Here is a 22,474-nt window from a genome sequence, read left to right as displayed (position 1 = left end):
CAAATATTCCCCAAACAAAAAAAGCTCCTGTCCTTTTGGAGAGGACAATGCCATGGACGATGCCTTGATGACTCAAAGCTGGGGAGTTTCCAGCAGTTGATTATATTGAGGTTGGAATGTATGAAATCACAATTCCGGGTTACTACAATTCAAAGTAAGGTAGAGTGGTTTGCAGGAGATGGGTATGAAGGGTGTGATAGGATTCACGAGGTAAGAATAAATGTCATGAAACAGTTTTAGCCTATCTTTTGTGGACAAGATAATAGATGGGCAGTTTCCAGGGGCTTGGCCATTTCTCAGGGCTTGGCTATCGTTTTCCAGAGAGCGATATTCAGGCTTCTGAAAGGATGCAGGTAGTGGCTACTCATTTCAGCGTGAGACTGGAAGATTTGCCTAGGCAGGTTCCTTTCCTACAGGCACCACAGTACAAAGGCAGGAGAAAGTATCAATCTTAGCCGGTATTGTCAAGGCATATTTAGGGTTTATGGGTAGAGTATGGCTTTTTAAAAACAGGCCCATCAGTCCTACCAGACATCTGTTTGGTAACAGAGTAGATAGTGGAAGTTCCAGTTAGTTACTGAAAGAACTGGTCCTTGATACATCCGTGAAGTTCTCTAACCCACTGTAGGGTATATAACTGAGCCCTTCGGGGGAGGGCGGTATAAAAATGAAATAATAAATAAATAAATAAAATAACACCTTCTGCAAAGCTGGTGTTGTGTGAAGCATTACTTTGTTATTTCTGTCCTACAGATATTGCCAAACAATTTCATTCAGTGATTCAGAGTTGTGGTATTGGGAATGGCGTGGGAGACATTCTCATTCAACTTTCTTCAAACTGCACAACAACTTTCACCTCTTGTGTTATATGCTTGCTGTCTAGAATACACGAGATATTTAGCCTGAGGAATGAAATGTATCCCCACTGGCACCACACTTGGTTTACTCAGTGGTAATAAATATCACAAGCATCTTGTGTCAAGAAAAATATTTTTGTATACTTGTCGCATTGACATTTTCAATATCAGTAGTATATTTTTCCCAATATTTAGCCCTCATTTTTTACTTTGCTTTTCGTGTAACATCCCCTGCAGTAGAATTTTATCCTTTCCCAAATAGCCTGTGTGTAGACTCACATATAGTTAGTTCAATTAAAGGGGGGGGGAGTGAAGATACTTAAATCTGGTGACTGGAGCTGTAAATGGACAAGACAGATTTTTTTTACAAATCTGAAAAGCGCCCAGGTTTGCAGAAAAATGTAAAAAAACACATTTTGATAGATTAAAAAAAACCCCCAAATGATAAAAAAGTATTTCATTTCGGTAGCCGCAATACTTACTGCATTAACTATCCATTATTATTAAAAGTGCTATTCAGTTTTGCAAATGAACAGAATTGCTAAAATAAAATGAGACATCATCATCATCTCCACATTATAGGAGCAAAGGATTCCTTACATGGGGTCACATCTATAATCCTTGGACGGGTGCTGGTGAAATGGAATTTTCGGGGCAGGACAACCAAAGTGAGTTACAATCCCACCAATCAGGATTTCACCTGGCTGATACCACTGATGTGGAATGGGAGGAGGAATGTTTCCGGTGCACTTCATACTTTGTACTTTATGCACCATGTGAGAAAGCAATACTAGTATCAGCATCAACCTCACAGACTCAGCCATCTGAAATCAAAGAACACCTCTCTCCACATTCGCTGTCCTTGGATCTCCCTCTATAGCCTCACCATTAGCTTCAGCCTGACTTCAAGAAGGTGGCTTAGATGACTCCTGGCTGTTTCAACACTTTTGGACGCATGAACCGTATCTTTCACATGCCAAGTGTCTGCTTTTTATGATACTTGAGAACTATCGAGCAGTGAGAACAAAAAATGCCTCTCTCTAGTCCCTAATTTTTCTGTGAGTGGCTCAAAGGAGGGTTTTATAAGCCAAACGTGAAGAGTTTATTTCAGATTTGTTTTCTGTTCCCTGATGGAAAGCTTCACGCACCGAAACAGAATGATGAAACGATAATGATTCTGATAATTGTAGTGGAGATAATCTCCTCTGGAAGACTGCCAATTCTTTTCCGAAGTAATTATTTGCAGAGCTAGTGAAGTAAAAATAATGTTTTCTGAGCTCATCTCAGCTGTTCTGAAGTGAGTCACCAACTGGACTCATGAGCTCAGAATGACCCACAGATGATGCCATAAAAACCCAGGAATCACTCAGAAGAAATGACAATGCAAAATCTCTTGTGATGGTTGCATGGATGGACCGACGGACACAATATTCACACACAATGTTGGTTGGCTGAGAAAGTCGGATTAAGTGCTATCAGGTTCGCTGCCTGTCAGGTTTTCATACAACAATCACCGTGGTTTCAAATTCTTAACAGAAAGGGACACCCCTTTGCCATTTTGCTTCGGGAGCCTGGTCTCAGGAGCCCTGAACTAAATTTGCCGAAATGTAAATATGCATGGCATAAGCATCAGATCTAGTGTGACTTTTCACCAAGTGACTATCAGTTGCCATTGGCTAGAATGTTTTGAATGATACATCACTGGAAAGCGTCAGTGAAGAAGGGCTTTTGTTTGGCGTATACCAGTAATTCAAATGGATTTGCATACACGCATGTGTGTTGAATGCATGCACCGCTGCAGCCGTTGCGGTGATGCTCATGATGCATGAGTGCAAAAAACAACTGGTCCCACTGGCCTGCCAAATTGGCCCTCTGTTTAGAACTGGGCCAAAATTCATTAGTTTATAGGGCTTGGTTGAGAACCTTTACATTTTGGCTTCGCCTGCATTTCTCGCATGATGAGCACTCGCTGATTCACCTACTTTTGTCTGATACTCAGGCTAATCCATGGTTCTCTCTGATCGAAAGAAAGATTGAATCCCTTGGTATATCTCTTGACTCGCTATCTAGTTCAGAATCCTAGTTCAGAACAATTTTCCCGCTATCTAGTTCAGAATCCTACAACTTGTTAAAACAAAAATTGTTGGAAAGCGAATGGATTAATTTATTTAGGGCTGCTATGAAAACTTGTTCACCCTTACATCTTTCAATACCCCTATATCAAAAGAGGATGGCTCCCTATTTGTATTTTTTGACTAATCCTATGCAGAGAAGAGCCCTCATACTTGGTCGCTTCAATGTTTTCCCCTCCGCTTTATTGCATGGTAGATTTAACAACTTGGGAATGAGCGAAAGGGTATGCTCTTGTGGTGAGCAACAAATTGAAACATTGGCACATCAACTGCTTTGCTGCCCTAAATTTGCTAATATCAGATCAAAATATTCCAATATTCTTTCTAGGATACCTAGTGAAATGGGAGAATCAGGTAGACTTCCTTTCCTTCTGGACAATTCTGACAATGAAACTTGTGAATTGGTAGCACGATCTTTACTGGAGGTGATGCACAATCAATAATTTATATTCTATCTTAAACCTTTGTATTTGTGTACCTTTTATCTCGGGTTTTTTATTGTGTTATGATTATTGTTATGCCAAATAAAGGCTTATTATTATTATAACTGGTCCCACTGACTGGAAGCCTCAGCAGCTACCACTGATGTGCTTGAAAAGAACGATTCTGTGGCTACAAAAAGGTCAAACTGTGATAAGTAATCCTGCATTGCCACCTAGTGGGAAGATAAATGCATATCACTGTCCCACCGCCAGCAAAGTAAAAGAGGAGTAAGACGTCTGGTGTACGCATGTCTCCTCCAAATTCAGCCACCTCAACCGCCAGCCCGTTTCTCCATGTTCCAGACTTACAATTTCCCTCTTGTTTTCTGTGCCATATTTCTGATGAATGAGAGAAAGGGTGAAATCAGGTTTGCGGGGAGCTTTCAGAAAATAAACGTGGCCAGGCTAAACAAAAACAGGTTGTTGTGGGTTTTCCGAGTTGTGTGGCCGTGTCTGGTTGATCTTGTTCCTAATGTTTCACCTGTATCTGTGGCTGGCATCTTCAGAGGTGTATCACAGAGAGAAGTCCACAGCCCAGAAAACCCGCAACTACCAGTTGAATCTGGCCATGGAAGCCTTTGACAATACTTAAACAACAACGATTTAAGGTATTTATAAACAATAGATACTTTGTAATTGGGAGATTTCAGAGATTTCACAGACAGTTGTCGATACATTCAACATATACTGAGATACAGAATACCTGGCAGTCACTGCTAAGTTGAACAGAATTAAGCTTCTCAAATAATATTTCTACTGTTTATGGGAGTCAACAAACATTTTCTACTTTTCCTCCTTAAAACTGGCTAGGGATCACCCCCTTCACCTAGGAGCTATTTTCTTTAGGGAAGTGCACCCCAACCACTTCTCTCACACACAGGATCATTCTTAAGCCTGGACAACTGTGTTTCTCTCACTCCAGCTGCCTCCTTCAGCAGCCCAGCTTCCACAGTCAGTTCTCAACTGTAAAATTGAAAAATAATGATTGCTTTCATGTTCTGTTTCTTATTAGATTTTCCTTGCTGTTCAGATCAGGTCTCAGCATAATGACATAGCATTTGGGCAAAAAGATGCAGCCTAGTAAGCCAGCGCTGGAAGCTAAGATGGAGAAGATCTCTGCAGCCACCATGTCTCCTCATCCAGATGGCAGGGGAACCTAAGGTTGCCAGTTTCCAGGCAGTGGCTAGGGATCTCCTGCTATTACAACTGGACTCCCAGTGACAGTGATCAGTTCACCTGGAGAAAATATCCACCGGGTAGCCTCTGTGACATTGAACTCCATTGAAGTACCACCACCTCAAACTCTATCCTCCTTAGGCTCCACTTATTTCCCAACCCAGAGGCAGAACACCAGGTGCTTACAAACAGGAAACTGAGGCATAGGCCTCCTTTGCTAACAATGCAGTTTTGTCATTTCTAGTGTGCAGTTGAAGTGATGTCACCTTGTCACTGGGAACTGCGTGGATGAGCTGGTATTTGGGCAAAACTGTGTGGTAAAAACGGCACTGGCAATGACAGAGGCCTAGACCAAACTGTTGATGTTCCCGCCACCCACGCCCCACCAGCTGCAATGGGGTCCACAGCAAATCTAGTCTTCAATAAGGCCTTACAGTAACAGAGATGGCAGAAATATTGCCTCTAAGGCCTCTCTCTCACACAAAATGTAACATTTGACAGGAATGGAACACTCAAATGTGTAATTCTCCCTCTCTCTCCCCCTTGAAATGAAAGCCCATGGAGACTCTGAATGTGCCTGTTACAGAAGAATATTAGGGAAAGGGTCATCCCTTTCATTGTAGGCAGAAAATAAAGTTGCCACATTTGATACGCGAATAAAAACATAGCTGCAGAACAGAGGCATACCAGGGGTAAATGGCGCCGGGAGACAAATTGTCTCCAGGAAGCCCCCAGGCTCTGCCCTGGCCCCCGGCTCTGCCCCTGATGCCCCCCACTGCCCTCGACTCTTGAGGGCTCTTGGACGAAGTCGAGACATGCAAACAAGGCAGCAGGATTTCCTGGTCATGTGGGGGGCCGATTTTGCGCCCCCCACGTGACTAGAAGAGTGGCGCCCGGTGACTAGAAGAGTGGCGCCCTTGTCCCTAGGTAGATACGCCACTGCTGCAGAACAACTGGACAGCTGACGGAAGGGTTTAGTGCTTTTTCCTGATCAGCTGCTCTCTTCTGTTCAACTCAGGCCTCAGGATGATGACATAGCATTTGGGCAAAAAGATGCAGCCTAGTAAGCCAGCGCTGGAAGCTAAGATGGAGAAGACCTCAACAGCCACCATGTCTCTTCCTTGAGTGCTCAGGTAGGTGGGGACAAAAGACACCCAAACGCTGCAGAAGACCAACATGCTGAAGGTGATGAATTTGGCTTCGTTGAAAGTGTCGGGCAACTTTCTGGCCAGGAAAGCCACAATGAAGCAGACGGTGGCAAGAAACCCCATGTAGCTCAAGACACAGTAAAACATGGTGACGGACCCTTCGTTACACTGCAGTATAATTTCTCTGCTGAGGGAATGCATGTCCGTATCCGGAAATGGAGGAGAAATGCCCAGCCAAACGGCACAAAGGCAAACTTGAACAGAGAAGCAAGAGATAACAATATAATATGCCAATTGTTTCCCCACCCACTTTCGAAAAATGTTCCCTGGCTTAGAGGCCATGAACGCCACAATGACAGTAACAGTTTTTGCCAAGACTGAAGAAACAGCCACTGAGAAGATGATGCCAAAAGTCGTTTGTCGGAGGAGGCAGGTCACCTTGTTGGGTCGTCCGACGAAGAGCAAAGAGCAGAGGAAGCACAGAAGGAGAGAGACGAGCAGACAGTAGGTGAGGCCCCGGTTGTTGGCTTTAACGATGGGGGTGTCCTTGTACTTCACAAAGACTGCAAGCACCAGGGCTGCGATCAGAGAAAAGAAGAGGGCCAAAAAGGCTAAGGTAATGCTCAGAGGTTGTGCAAAGGAGAGGAAGTTTGGAAGCTTTGGAATGCATTGACCTTGTCCCAAGTTTGGATAATGACCGTCAGGGCAAGTCTTGCAATCATCCATGTCTGAAAGGAAAAGATAACTGTGATGGAATAGTACTGTAAAACTTGCAAAATCACACATCACTGTGAAAAGCATCTTTGCCTTTTGATCTCCTGGAGGGAGGACAGGAAACTATGCAGAGGTGCTAGGATGAAACTTCAAAGGCCTAAGTTACCTCATGGCCTGAACAGAGTTTTCCTAAGAAGGGGAAAACAAACGGTTTTGAATTCCATCTTGAGACGTGGACAGAGAAGCATCTCTGGGCCATGGGTTCCCGGAATGGGGACAAAGAACCAAAAGGGAGGTAACCAGCTAAGCAATCCCTTAACCGCAATCATGTTTTATTTCTTTGTTTTCTGTTTTTCAATTAAAATCGTTAAGACCTCAGGTGGTTGGAGTTATTGGAGAAAAGAACCCAGGTTTTACTGAAACAAGCATTCGCTCTCCCAGGCTTGCTTTCATGATAATAACCTACTTAGGTACTTCCTTCATAGGAAAACAGGAGGCCTTCTCTGAATGTAGCTAACCTTGTTTGCTGAACCCTTGATGAAAACACTTTTCTAAACCCGTTGCAACACTGAAAATAACTAAGAAGCAATGTCAGCCTTTGAGCCTTTAAAGAAATATCAAAACAAAAGTACAAATCCTACTGTCATTAAAGGTTCTTTGTGGGAGTTTTGGATACTTCTCAATTTCTTACCAGGTTGTCACTTTCCTTAAAACAGAACTATGCTCTCCTGGTGCCCAGGAATTCATCTTTCTTTAAAATTGAGTTCCCAGTATTTCTCAAATATATTAAGCAAATCTCTGGAAATAACTGGAACAGCTCCCAAGTATGTTCAACACCGATAAACTTTTCCATTAATTCCCACAGTCCAGATATTCAAATTCCCTTCCTTCAGGCAATCAGTCTACAGGTGCAATATTTTTCAGAGCATTTCCTACCTTCTTTGTCTGAAATTTTCCCTTCTGGACACGAAGCACAACTATAGCAGCAGAATGGCTCCCCTTCCTTTTTTTCCTTGCTGTAACCCGGCCTACAGTGGTCATTACACAAAGATAAAGGAGGCAGCTGTCATTGGAGAAAACAAGAACATGGAACTGATTGGCTGTATTTTGCTGCAAAAGTTGTCAGAGTACTGGAACAATCATATCTAGAGCCAGTATGGTGTAGTGGTGAAGAGCAGGTGTGCTCTAATCTGGAGAACTGGGTTTGATTCTCCGCTCTGCCACTTGAGCTATGGAGGCTTACCTGGTGAACTACATTAGCTTGTGCACTCTAACACGTGCCAGCTGGGTGTCCTTGGTCTACTAGTCCAAGTTTTTTGGAGCTCTCTCAGCCTCACCCACCTCACAGGGTGTTTGTTGTGAGGGGGGGAAGGGAAAGGAGATTGTACGCCCCTTTTGAGTCTCCTTATAGGAGAGAAAGGGGGGATATAAATCCAAACACTTCTTCATCATCATCTGGGTTCTCACTGAGGAATACGTACCATGCAAAGTGCGATGAATGCCTCAAAGAGTGAAATGTTCCATCCTTTTTGAACCCAGTAATGCCCTGATTAATTGTTGACAGCAAAATGAACAGAATTAAAACAAATCAAGGAATTGTTTGCTGTCTTCAAAGCTGCCGCCTACCCATTTTATTGCATTATAAAGAGTTTTCTATTTATTTGTGAGACAGCGAAGGTGTTTCCTCACCTGCGCGAGGTGTCTGTTCCACTGAATTCTGTCCTCAGAGATGACAACTCTTTTGCTAGGTGGTACCTGAGGATCCAGACTCCCGATCTTGACTCTGACATAGGACTTATTTGGAAAAGTGACCAAATTGGTAATATCAAATCCACCTTTCAATTCTCTACGTTCGTTAAAGGCCACTTCATCTCCGACAGTGTTGTTAAAAGCCATTCTCTGAAGAAGTGTGTGGAGCTTAGCACAGAGAGAGAGAGAGAGAGAGAGAGAGAGAGAGCATTTAGCTGACTGGAGCCAATTGGACAGACTGAAATGTACTCACCCATACTTTTCAGTTTCAAAAAGATGTTTAGATTACTTTCTTCTGAGGCAGAATATTTTTTGTGAATGCAAGTATTTTGCTTGTTCATGAGAATAAGCTGCCAGCACAAAGGATGAAATACGATTCTGGGTGTTTCTTGAATGGAGGCTTCTGAGAGAGCTTCCAAGAAGATCTGTTAGGGTTTTGCTGCATCCAGAGCAGGGGTAAGGAACCTGCGACTCGAGAGCCACATGCGGCTCTTCTGCCCTTGCACTGTGGCTCCACGAGCCAAGCCGCCACCCTTGTCCTTGCCCGCCCTGCAGGCAGCAGGGCGGGCGCACCAACTGCCCACGGTCGGCTGTGCTGTGCTGCGGGCTTCCCCTCTCGCCCGCCCCGTTGGAGCGGGGCGGGTGCTTTCCCAGTGGCCGGTGAGGCCGAGCTGCCGGCTTCATCCTTGCGGGTGGGCGCATCCATGCGCTTCTCAGAATGAGCGGAGTAAAAGGTTAAAAACCCCCTATATATACAGTGTTATCTTTATTTTAAATGTCAAAAATTATTTGCGGCTCCAAGTGTTTTCTTTTCCCGTGGAAAATGGGTCCAAATGGCTCTTTGAGTGTTAAAGATTCCCTACCCCTGGTCCAGAGTATGCTTTGTTGGGAGGTAGCATTCAGGACCACAGTTACGCCAATGAACCCAGACATTAGAAGCAGAGAGGGCATGCCCCCTCCTCTGTCACAAGGGACTGAGCTGTTATCTTTTCTTTTGCCGGGACGTTATGCGGAGCACACGTTGAAACCACGGGACGAATGTAATGAAAGTTTTCCAAATGCTCGAACCTCTTCAAATCGATAGCTTGTACTAATTTCCTGATTAATATTTTAATTAATGATGGCCCATTCTAGTTTGCTAAGTTTGAGACGGACAATGGCCCTTTTTGCACAGGCCAATAAAAGCAGGGGAAAGGCGGCCTGGGCCATGATACGGCCCATCTCCCCTGCGTGGCTCCGCAGATGGGAGCCGGGGAAGGGGTTTTCCAAGAATTGGGTTATGTGCGATTTTCTCGTTTTAATGCCTTCACTTGATCGTGGCTGTCAGCCACATTAAAACAAAAGAATAGCACATAATGCAATTGTCGAAAAACCGGGGTTGGTGGGGGGGAACTCAGAGAGGATCCGTGTTAGGATCGGGATCCATACAAAGTTCCCCCCAACCCGGTTTTTTTTACCAGGTTTATTCCAGTTTAATTGGCAGGAAGGACCAATGTGGAAAATGAAATTGTTCAAGACTTTTCCTTGGCTCCCCCATCAACCAAAATGGAGACTGAAGCCGAGAAATCAGAAGAATATTGAGACCGGCAACGGAAACTATGCAGGAACTAGAAGAGATTCCTAAGTGTAAGGATGTGTCACTGGCAACCAAGACCAATATTATAGTAGCCCCTTCCGCACACGCAAAATAATGCATTTTCAAACCACTTTCGCAACTGTTTGTAAGTGGATTTTGCTATTCCGCACAGCTTCAAAGAGCACCGAAAGCAGTTTGAAAGTGCATTATTCTGCATGTGCGGAATGAGCCAGTGTTCCCTAGTAGTAATGTATGGACGTAAAAGTTGGGCGATGAAGGAAGTTGATGAGAAGAAAGGAGATTACTTTGGAATATGCTGTTTAAAGAGAGTGCTCTGGATACCATGGAACACTAAACAAACAAACAAACAAAATGGATTCCAGATCAAATCAAGCTTGAACTGTCCCCAGCATCTACAGTGACTAAACTGATCCTATTATAACCTGCTCTCATGATAAGACAAGAGTCGCTAGAAAAGACAATAACTCTAAGGAAAGTTGAAGGCAGAAGGAAAAGAGGAAGGTCCAGCATTTGATGGATTGACTCTACAAAGGAAGCCGCGGCATTGTTAATGAAAGGATTTCTTGGAGGAGATTGATTTATAGCAGGGGTAGGGAACCTTTAACACTCAAAGAGCCATTTGGACCCGTTTTCCACGGAAAAAGAAAATACTTGGAGCCGCAAATAATTTTTGACATTTAAAATAAAGATAACACTATATATATAGGAGTTTTTTTTACCTTTTACTCCGCTCATTCTGAGAAGCGCATGGATGCGTCCGCTCTGCTGCCTGCAGGGCCGGCAAGGATGGGGCCAGCAGCTTGGCCTCGCCGGCCGCTGGGAAAGCACCCGCCCCGCTCAAATGGGGCAGGCGAGAGGGGAAGCCCGTGGTGCGGCCCAGCTGGCTGTGGGCAATTGGTGCGCCCGCCCTGCTGCCTGCAGGGCGGGCAAGGATGAAGCCAGCGGCTTGGCCTCACCAGCCGCCGGGAAAGCGCCCGCCCTGCTCCAATGGGGCGGGCGAGAGAGGAAGCCCGCGGCGCCGCCCAGCCGGCCGTGGGCAGTTGGTGTGCCTGCCCTGCAGCCTGCAGGGTGGGCAAGGATGGGGCCGGCGGCTCGGCTCGTGGAGCCACAGTGCAAGGGCAGAAGAGCCGCATGTGGCTCTCGAGCCGCAGGTTCCCTACCCCTGATTTATAGGGTTGTGTTGAATCAAAAGCAACTGGGTGGTACTTAACACGCACATTCTAATTTTTCATTATTCAGAGTATGTAAAATACAGGGCTTTGTTGTTTTCCCCCCAATTCCTTTTGACTTTACTCAGGATCCTTCACTACTGCTTGGAAGCGCTCTCTTGCTGAGTGGAGCTGAGCTGCCAGTGAGAGCTCCCCCTGCTAGTTTACAGGAAATGTGGACTGTATTCCATTTAAAATGCAGTCATTTTGCTCTCTTGATCCACATTAAAGCCTGCTCCATTGTACAAAAGGAGGGAAAGGGAGAGGTTGCTGCTTCCCAGCAGTACACCAGTGCTCAGCCTGGAAAGGCAACGTGGTCAGGAAATTTACATTCAAGTCCATAGGAAGAGAATACCCATTATTGTTGTGGCTTAAGGAGCAGCAGAGGCTTAAGGAGCAGCAGTGGCGTAGGAGGTTAAGAGCTCATGTATCTAATCTGGAGGAACCGGGTTTGATTCCCTGCTCTGCCGCCTGAGCTGTGGAGGCTTATCTGGGGAATTCAGATTAGCCTGGGCACTCCCACACACGCCAGCTGGGTGACCTTGGGCTAGTCACAGCTTCTCGGAGCTCTCTCAGCCCCACCTACCTCACAGGGTGTTTGTTGTGAGGGGGGAAGGGCAAGGAGATTGTAAGCCCCTTTGAGTCTCCTGCAGGAGAGAAAGGGGGGATATAAATCCAAACTCTTCTTCTTCTTCTTAATGGTGGCAGTAAAATCCAGTCAAAGGGGAAATTCAGGACCAAAGCACGGGAGAAGTCTCCCTGGACAGGAGACCATGACAGCTAAGTGACTGTCTCACTCCCTGATGGATGGGGAAAAAGACTTAAAAATCCACTTTTCTTGCTCATAGCAACATATTGAACCCTAAACATGGCCAGGAGCTGTTTTTTGTCTGGGAGGAGTGCGTTGGATGTAGCCATGTCTTATGTGCAAAGGAACTGAGAAGAACCAACAAGGGTTGGATGAGTGGTCAGCTAGAGAGGGCTGTAAAGTTAGTGATCCCTCCATCCTTTTGTGTCACCTCTTGTCTGTCCTTTGACTGATACTCTCAGGTCTAATATCCTGCTTCTTCTCGGAAGTTAGTTGCAGAGACGCTTCCTAGCTAGCAAGATAGGAGCATGCTATCTCTTCCACTTTCCTATCCTAAATGTAGTTCCTAATGAACATTTACCTTTCACCCTTTTAATCAGCCGCTTCTCTGTGCGGTAAGCCCCAACCAGTGGCGTAGTGCCAATGGGACAGGGGGTGCAATGCCCTGGGCATGCCCTGGTATGGGGGCGTGGCTGGAATGTGGTTGGGGTGTAGCCGTGGCATGGCGGGCAGCCACACCACACCTTGTGACACCCCAGACTCCAACAGAGCAATTACCTTCCAAGGGGGCACATTCAGAGGATCCAAGCTGCCCCCATTCTCCATTGGTCTGTGGGTCGCTCTTGATGAAGCCAAGACATGTAGAGCATGAGCAATTGAATAGACAGCATTATAGATACTGTAGCTGTGACCAGTCATGCTCATTTCAAAATAAGTTGCTGGGACAGACTCCAGTCTCTCCTCTCCAGTGCACAACTCACTCCCAGCGGTTGGGTTAGTGGAATCTGGCAGTGCACATTCAAAGACTTGTTCCCAGAATTCCTCGATAAAACCATCCCCCTTTGCCCAAGCTGGTTTTATCTGTCGGAGAAACGTTTGGAATCCTAGGATGTCCTTTGAATGAGCTGTGAAAGAAAGAGCGCCATGGAACATTTGTATATCATACGTCTTCTGTAAAGTACTGAATGCAAAATCTGCCTGGGCTGTTGTAATCCACACCTTTCCTGCAGAAGTCCTCTTCACATATTCAGACCCTGCTGGGTTCATTAAAATGGTGGGAATAAATATAATGTTCGCCAGCCAGACAAGTAGTCCGTTTTCTCCATATACGACGATCGCGTTGGCTTTGCTATCCAGGAAGTTTGCATTATTACGGTCCAGGAATTTGACCATGAAATCTATGTCGTCCCACAGAATCAGGCCATTAGCCTTTTCTTTGAAGGCGGCACAGATCCCATTCCTAGAAAGCATCGACTCCATTGCCTGCAAAAAATGGTCTCCGCCTTCATCATCCAGAGTGATGAGCCCAACCCATTTCCAGCCAAAATGGAGAAGTAAACGGACAATTCCCTCATACAGAAGCGCTTCATGGGGGACCATGCGGTAAAAGGAAGGGTTATCCACTTCTGATTCAAATGAACCATATGCAAACTAAGAAGGGGGAAAAAAGCATATTACAGAGGGAGATCAGGAATACTTAACTTTATTCGCCAACTTCTTGTTCCGAAAGGTCTTTAAATCCAGATCTTGAACCTATTCTATGGGCAACCAAATGGCATAAAACACAACACAACACTGTTGCATGCATCCTGAAGATTTCTTCCTGTTGCTAGAAAATTTGTTTGTTACTTTGACACTTTGTTTTTATTTATTTGAAATATCTGATAGTCGCCCTTTTGCCTCACAGAACTTAAGGCAGCTTATAATGTGAATAAGGTAAAGGTAAAGTTTCCCCTTAAGAACATAAGAACATAAGAACAAGCCAGCTGGATCAGACCAGAGTCCATCTAGTCCAGCTCTCTGCTACTCGCAGTGGCCCACCAGGTGCCTTTGGGAGCACACATGCAGGATGTGAAAGCAATGGCCTTCTGCTGCTGCTGCTGCTCCTGAGCACCTGGTCTGTTAAGGCATTTGCAATCTCAGATCAAAGAGGATCAAGATTGGTAGCCATAAATCGACTTCTCCTCCATAAATCTGTCTTCAAGCCCTTTTAAAGCTATCCAGGTTAGTGGCCATCACCACCTCCTGTGGCAGCATATTCCAAACACCAATCACACGTTGCGTGAAGAGTGTTTCCTTTTAATAGTGCTAATTCTTCCCCAGCATTTTCAATGAATGCCCCCTGGTTCTAGTATTGTGAGAAAGACAGAAAAATTTCTCTCTGTCAGCATTTTCTACCCCATGCATAATTTTGTAGACTTCAATCATATCCCCCCTCCAGACGTCTCCTCTCCAAGCTAAAGAGTCCCGACGCTGCAGCCTCTCCTCATAAGGAAAGGTGCTCCAGTCCCTCAATCATCACTTGTTGCCCTTCCTCCTGCCCTTTTTCTATCTCTTAATATTATCCTTTTTTTGAGATGTGGCGGCCAAGAACTGAACACAGTACTTACTCCAAAGTCGCTTGGTCGCACCGCTGCTTTATAGAAGGGCATGACAATCTTTGCAGTTTTATTATCAATTCCTTTCCTAATTATCCCCAGCATAGAGTTTGCCTTTTTTACAGCTGCCATGCATTGAGTTGACATTCCCATGGAACTATCAACTAAGATGCCCAAATCCCTTTCCTGGTCTGTGACTGATAGCACTGACTGATAGATGCAACCCCTTCAGTCGTATCCGACTCTGGGGTACCACTGCAGAAACTGGCCAGTGATTTCATAAGCCCGAAGCACGTTTTTTTGGTAGGAGTAGTTTGCCATTTCCGGCTGTTGGATGAACTCACGAATGCATAACATCATATGTCAGCTGCTGTGAAGATCTTTGTATACCAACCAGGAACTTGCGTATATATAGTAACAACAAACCTTGGTTCACAGCTAAACTTAAGCGATTCACGTCGTTCCAAAGAAAGAGGCCTACAGAAGGGGTGTTGATAGAATGCTGTACAATGGGCCAGAAAAGTAATAATAAAGGAGATCAGAGCAGCAAAAAGAAAGTACTCTGAAAAGCTAAAAAATCCAGTTTTCACCAAACAAAACAGCAAACATGTGGAAAATACTCAAAAATATCACCGGTTACAGTAAACCACCTTCCCAAGCTGAAGGAAATCAGCAATTGGCAGGCGACCTGGTGATGTTCTACTGTAGGTTTAGAAACAATCTACAGTCCACCTTTCTCCCACAACCTACCTATCTCAGATGCACCAATGAAATAGCCAAACTTCCCTATAACTGAACCCATTTCATTGGGTTTTACAACCCTAATTGATCTCAGAAAAGAAAGCCGAAGATCTGTTTCACAGACAGAAGCCTGGAAAAGCACCAGGCCCAGACAAGATAACACCTTCTTGCCTAAAAGTCTGTGCTGTCCAATTGGCCCCCAACTTCACCCAAATCTTTAACAAATCACTAGAGATGTGCTATGTTCCTTCCTGCTTCAAACGCTCCCGCTATAAATCCCAGTGCCGAAGAAGCCTTCCATCAAGGAACTGAAGCGACCTAGAGACTTGGTGCTCGCATCTGTAGTTATGGCGGCAGAAGGCTAGTGATGTATACCGTTTGAAAACCATCGCGGATCACCTGGTACTGGACCCCTTACGAATTTGCATACCGAGCAAATAGATGCGACGAATGATGCTGTTAATATGGCTTTGCACTATATCATACAGCATGAATGCGTAAAGAACCTATGCAAGGGTCACTCTTTGTTGACTTTAGTTCGGCATTCAATGCTATCAGACCGGACATTCTTCTAGCCAAGCTAAATCAGCTAGCAGTACCTGGGCATATTTGTACGTGGATCACAAACAACGAATGGGAAACGGCAGGTGAAGCTGGGAAAAATTACATCAGACACCTGTAAAATGAGCACAGGGGATTTACAAGGCTGTGTGCTTTCACCGCTTCTCTTCTCTCTGTATACCAATGACTGCATCTCAAATGATCATCTCTGTTAAAATACTGAAATTTGCAGATGATACCCAGCAGTGATTGGTCTCATTTGGGATTCTTGATGAAACCGCATACAGGCCGAGGAGGTTAGTTAACTAGCCTGCATTGATGGTGCCACTGGAACAATCTAGAACTGAACGCACTTAAAGAGCCGTAGAAATGGTGGTAGATTTCGGGAGAAACCCTCCCCATCCTACCTCCTCTCGCAATGCCTAGACGAAGCTTACGGTATCAACGAGTAGAGACCTTTAAATTTCTAGGCTCCATCATATCTCATGACCTAAAATGGTCTTCTAATATCAAAAAATGTCATCAAAAAAGCACAACAAAGAATGTTCTTTCTGCGCCAACTCGGGAAGCTCAAACTGCCCAGAGGAGCTGCTGATACAGTTCTACAGAGGAATCATTGAGTCTGTCATCTGCACCATCTATAACTGTGTGGTTTGGTTCTGCAACCCAACAAGATCGACACAGACTTCAGAGAATAATCAGAACTGCGAGAAAAAACAATTGCTGCTAACCTGCCTTCCATTGAGGGCCTGTATGCTACGCGGGTCAAAAAAAAGGGCTGTGAAAATGTTACTGACCCCTCGCATCCTGGACATAAACTGTTTCAACTCTTACCCTCTAAACGTCGCTACAGAGCACTGCACACCAAGACAACTAGACATAAAGAACAGTTTTTTTCGAATGCCATCACTCTATTAAATAAATAATTCCCTCGATAATGTCAAACTATTTATTATATATTTATTATATAATTGCCTGCGCTATTTTTTTCATCATTCCTATTACCCATCTCCTCCCAATTATGACTGTATGACTATAGCCTGTGCTGACATTTCATTTTATTTTATGATTTTACATTTTATGTTTTTATTACTATTGATTGTTTCCTGATTGCTTACTAGACCTATATGACAATCATTAAGTGCTGTACCTTATGATTCTTGACAAATTTATTTTCTTTTATGTACACTGAGAGCATATGCACCGGAGACAAATTCCTTGTGTGTCCAATCACACTTGGCCAATAAAGATTCTATTCTATTCTATTCTTTACCCCCTAGCTATGTGCTAGGTACTCATTTACCGACCAAGGAATGGATGGATGGCTGAGTTGACCATGAGCCAGCTGCCAGGATATCTGACCCACAGGGGGCTTGAACTCCTGACCGCATGAGTGGCAGTGCAAACACTTAACCACTACGCCATGCAGCTCCCTACACCAGGCTTCTTAATGTGAATAATGCAGGTATGATAAAAGTACATAAAAGACCACAGTTTTAAATCTCAACAATTCCCAATTTTCAGTCGATTTCTCAAAATATATCACCACATTGAAATCAGTTCTTTTTCACATGGTAGGAGGAAGGGGCTATCCAGCAGTCTTTAAGACCTTTTTGGGAAAAAGTTAACCAAATGATACTTTGCAGTGCTGGAGTTTGTGCAGAAGATATTTCAGACAACATTGATTCCTTTCTGCTTCAAACGTTTGAGAAAAATAAACCAGATTGCCTATGTGTGTACTGGGGATTCAGCAATAATGCACAATTCTTTCATTGGAAGCAGAAAATTACTTAGATGCATCCAGACTTTGGATTAAGATTTTATTTAAATATAAATTTAGATTGTTCTTAGACAGCAAGAGGACTGAAGTCAGTTGATCAAAAATTTTGAGCAGTTTGACTTCACTTTGGCTTTTTTTAATGTTTGGAGAATGATAGTGTTGGCAGAAGGAAAAAGCAGTTAGATTACAGAAGCACAAATCTGCGAGCAATAAGGGTGTGTTCCCTTCCTTATACTGGATTAGAACCTCTGGTAACCCACCCAGCATACTTAAAATCTCTGTTCTCAGATACTGGAATATTTTTCTGGCTGCCAGATTAAATGCTGTCACGTCACCTGAAGTTAAAGATTACTTGGAGTCCTTTTTAGGGACAGTTTGTGTTTTTGTAACACAGGGGAGTGTCTTGTCTTTGGTGATGACAAAAAGAAGATGGATAATACCATTGCTAGAGAAAAATAAGTTTATGAGCAAAGTTTTATCTTCCTTCTCTGTCATAATGTGACTAATTCCCTGACCTCTGATCTTTAATTCAGCATTAAATTAGAATTAAATAAAAAAACTTCTTTATGTTTAAGATGTATTTATACTCTTGACAACTCCTGGCGCTAGATCAGGAAGAGAAAATAAACTGCCTGAGATATTTGTGAATCCCTCCAAAATCACAGTTTTTTTAAAAATCATACCTGTGGGATCTTGTAATGACTTAAGAGAACCGCCATGTCTGATGAGGTTTCAGAACTATATGCCCCAATGACACCAATCACTTTTTTCTGGGTGCCGCATTTGTAATTTGGGATGAGTTCAAGTGATGTGAAGAGTAGGTCCAAGGTGGTTCTGTAAGTCCATTTTGGATCTATGGTTGAATCATGGATGTGGAACCCAAGAGTGACATTGGGCAAGATGTTGGGGTTCTGGTTGACCTCATGGATGGCAAACACCAAGGCAAGAATGTGCTGGTAGAACTTTGTTATTAGCCTACAAAGAATATCAGTGATTATTTGAGAAGAGAATGTTGCAATATACAACACCTGTATTGGCCATAGACGGATCTAAGAACAAGGGCAAGGATGGGGCCGGTGGCTCAGCTCTACCTGAATCAGAATGGCCTATCTAAGCCACTTCTTATTTTCTACAACACAACGCTACTCAGAAACCCACAAGATGGACATTGAACCATCAGCCATTCCCACTGCCTCATAATGTCTGCCACACAAATGGATACTGGAGGTTCGTGTTATTTGCCAAAAGAACTGGCCCTTGACATCTCCATTGATTTTTCTTACCCCGTCTATGATTTGTAATCCAGTAGCCTTCAGCAAAGCCTGTGCTGTGTGAAGAATCACTTTGTTATGTCTTGTCTTACATGCACTGTCAAACAGTTTCATTCAGTGGTTCTGAGTGTTAGTGTTGTGAACAATGTGGAAGACATTCTAGATGCGCTTTCTCCAAACTGTGCATAATCTCTTTCACATCTTCCTTTTATGTGCCTTTTATTTACGATACGGGAGATACTTAACTGGATGAATGAAATGTATGCCTACTGATGCCCCACCTTCTTCAGTCTGTACTGATAAACATCACAAGCCTCTTGTGTCATATAAACATTTTCATATATTCATCACACTGACATTTTACCAACAGTTGCTATATTTTCACATTTTTGTGCCCTCTGCATTACTTTATTTTCAGGTTTTAGCATCCTCTGCATAAAACTGACCTTTTCCAAAATAGCCCTTGAGTGGATTGATGTATATTTAGAGCAATTAAAAAAACACACGCCTGGCCTTCTGGTATACATCTCCTAAACTAGCATAGCTCACTGTATCTATATACCAAGAGCAAAGCTGGCCAGATCCAAGGATGCTTAAATCTGATGAGGGAACCTGTGAATGGACAAGGCAGATCTTTCTAAAACCCGAAAAGGGCATCAGGTTGGCAGAAAAATCTGAAATCTAAGAAAAATTCATTGAGCTTTTTTTAAAACAACAACAAACCTGCTTCCTGTTCCTCCTCCTCCTCCTCCTCCTCCTGAGTATTTCAACTTGGTTGCCGCAATACTTATTGTGTCTTCATTATTGTTTAAAATGCCTATAATGGTTTAAAATGTTGTGTGTATGTGTGTTTAGTTAAATGAGAGGTTAGTTGTAGAAGAAGGGGTATAATATGCCGATGAGACTGAAATAATTGGTTGACGCTTGAAAGAGACAGTGAAGGGGGGGGAGTTTGAAAAAGGAAGAGTAGGAGAAATGTCAGTTGGGGAAAGAAAGGTGAGAAAGGAGTGAAGTAAACTGAGGGCACCAGAATGTTAACTGCCTAGAAAGCGGATTTCTAGCTAGAATCCTTCTTAATGTTATATGAAGTACAAAACTGCCCAAAGAAATGGATAGAATACACAAAGACGACGTTAGGAGACCAGAAATGGAGTCACATCCTAAAACGGTCACAGGGATATAAGAGAATGGGAGAGAGGATTTCTGTGAAGTGGAAGTCACCTCAGCCACAAAGTAATGCCTCACGTTGTTTTACTCAGCGAGGAGATAAATTAAATTGCTTCTTCAAACCGTTACGCTAAAGAAAACACATAAATGTCCAACTTATTCAAATTAACCTGGAATCCTACACCAGTCACTTCCAAGAGTTTCTTCCTCAGGACCACATAGACCAGGGGTAGGGAACCTTTAACACTCAAAGAGCCATTTGGACCCGTTTTCCACGGGAAAAGAAAACGCTTGGAGCCGCAAATAATTTTTGACATTTAAGATAAAGATAACACTATATATATAGGGGGTTTTTTTTACCTTTTACTCCGCTCATTCTGAGAAGCTCATGGGTGCACCCGCCCTGCTGCCTGCAGGGTAGACAAGAATAGACCAGCGTAATCTCCAACGGGGCAAATGGCGAGAGGAGAATTGCATCTGCGTTACAGCCAACCCGTGTATGAGCCGATTGGTGGTATACGATCCTGCTGCCTGCAGAAGGCGAACAAGGATAGGGCCGGTGAAAACAAACCGTGGAGCCACAGTGCAAGGGCAGAAGAGCCGCAGGTGGCTCTCGAGCCGCAGGTTCCCTACCCCTGACATAGACCTTTGAAATCGCTTTAGAGCTCGGACACAATACTTTCGAAAAATTAAACAGGTGTTTGGAATTAAATTCCTGGCGGCGGCAATATATACCTTGGAAAAAAAGGAAGAAGAACAGCATTTTGCAGATATGTTTATTCGGAAAGAAAAAAGAGGAAGCGTTCATCACAACGCCGGTTCAGTTTTGCAAATGTGCTGCGTTGCTGAAATAAAATCAGACATCATCACAATCATCTTTACGTTAGAGGAGCAAAGGGTTCCTTACATGGGATGACAGCTATCATCCGAGGAGGGATGTTGCTCAAACAGAATTGTTTGGGAACCACAACCAAAATGAGTTACAATGCCACCGATCAGGATTTCACTGGGTTGATACCACTGATGCGGAATGTGAGGAGAAATGTTTCCGGTGCACTTCATACTTTGTACTTCATGCACCATGTGAGAAAGCAACACTAGTATCAGCAGCAACCTCACAGACACAGCCATCTGGACGCAAAGAACACCTCTCTCCACATGCGCTGTCCTGGGTCTCCTCTAGAGCATCATCATTAACGTCAGCCTGATTTCAAGATGGTATCTTAAATGGGCCCCCGTTTCAACAGTGGACGCATCTTTCCTGTCCCAAGTGTCTGCTTTGTATGTTACCTGAGAAACACTGAGTAGCGATACGAGTTCCTCTCTCTACTCTCTAATTTCTCTGTGAATGGCTCCACAGAGGGCTTTATCAGCAGAGCTTTGCAACTACGTTTCTGATTTGTTTTCTGTTTCCTTCTGGAAAGGCGCTGGAACTGAGATTTGGATGAAGAAATGACAGTGATTCGCATAATTATAGTGGAGACACTCTTCCCTGGAAGACTGATTTTTGCGTGTGTGAGTTAATTATTTGCAGTCGTAAAGCAAACAATATTTTTCTCCTTTCTCATCCCAGCTTCTCTGAAGCGAGGCACCAGCTGGGATGGTGAGCTCAAAACGATCAGCAGAGGACCCATCCATCCATGAGGCAATAATTTGGGGGGGAGATGTTCTGAGAGGAAGTTACAAAGCAGCAACCATGAAGAACTTTTGCTTAGGTTCATTTATTGATTTAGCACTTTTCAACACCACTTGTCCAAAGAACCTGTTCAAAATGGTTTAGACAGTGAAATGGGTTGAAGCAACAAACAGCGTAGAATCTCTGAAAATCCCGAGAAACCCAGCCTAAAAATCCAGCATTAAAAACTCAACTTGAATTGTGTGTTTTAGACCTTCAAGATGGTCTGTCCAAGGTGCTGACATCGAGCAAGTTAAATTGTTCAAATACCTTGGGATAATATTCCATCATAAGTCAACCTGGACCACACACAGAGATAACTCCCTTAAAGCCTGCAAAAATTTATCCGCTGCAGTACTGAAATTCTTTAATATCAATGGTGGTAGATTCATACCAGCAGCGTTGAAGGTATTTAACGCTAAGGTGGCCCAGCACCTTTTGTATGGAATCCCCATCTGGATCCAAGCATGGCACCAGAAATTGGAACGCATCCAATCCAATTTCCTATATAAGATCTTTGGCACCCCGCATTGTGTCCCCTATGGTGTTCTTTGTTTGGAATCAGGGCAACATTTATTAGAAACAAGGGCATGAGTTGTAACTTTTAAGTTTTGGCTGCGTCTTTGTTTCTGCACTGACCCTAACAGTTTGTCCCAGTTAGAAATGAGAGAGCTTCAGCTTTCAAAATGGTGGCTAAATATTGAAAAAAAGATCTTTTCCTTGGGCTTCTCTTGGGAGGCCCTACAAATGCTCACCGCTCCGGAGATTTACCATCGCTTAAAGACTAGATTGATTATTTTGATCCAAGAGTACCAATTTCTCCTGAGCAAAGCGCCGCTCTTATCTCCAATATTCTTTAAGGATTACATCCCTCAGAAATCTAGCCCTGCTATATACCTGCAACAACTTAGTAATTACAAGTGCAGATGGGTCATGACTACAACCAGGTGTAACTCTTTTCGATCAGTACATCTTCAAAATTAAACTTCTCTGGTATTCCACAAAATGAGCGTTGCTGTCGATTTTGTCC

The 22,474-nt window shown here is 43.8% G+C and overlaps 1 protein-coding gene across 1 annotated transcript; it reads right to left on the bottom strand.

The window, feature by feature from the left end:
- Nucleotides 1-5,547: 5,547 nt before the first annotated feature.
- Nucleotides 5,548-8,405, bottom strand: LOC125444393 (vomeronasal type-2 receptor 26-like). Its single transcript, XM_048516802.1, has 3 exons — nt 8,199-8,405; nt 7,437-7,572; nt 5,548-6,523 (listed from the first exon to the last, which is right to left on the bottom strand). The coding sequence occupies exons 1-3, from the start codon at nt 8,403-8,405 to the stop codon at nt 5,622-5,624; spliced, it is 1,245 nt and encodes a 414-aa protein (XP_048372759.1). The 3' UTR covers nt 5,548-5,621.
- Between the last annotated feature and the right edge of the window lie 14,069 nt (nt 8,406-22,474).

The sequence above is a fragment of the Sphaerodactylus townsendi genome, linkage group LG15 (genome assembly GCF_021028975.2).
Source record: "Sphaerodactylus townsendi isolate TG3544 linkage group LG15, MPM_Stown_v2.3, whole genome shotgun sequence".
Classification (NCBI taxonomy): domain Eukaryota; kingdom Metazoa; phylum Chordata; class Lepidosauria; order Squamata; family Sphaerodactylidae; genus Sphaerodactylus; species Sphaerodactylus townsendi.
This window is presented reverse-complemented; position numbering and strand designations above follow the sequence as displayed.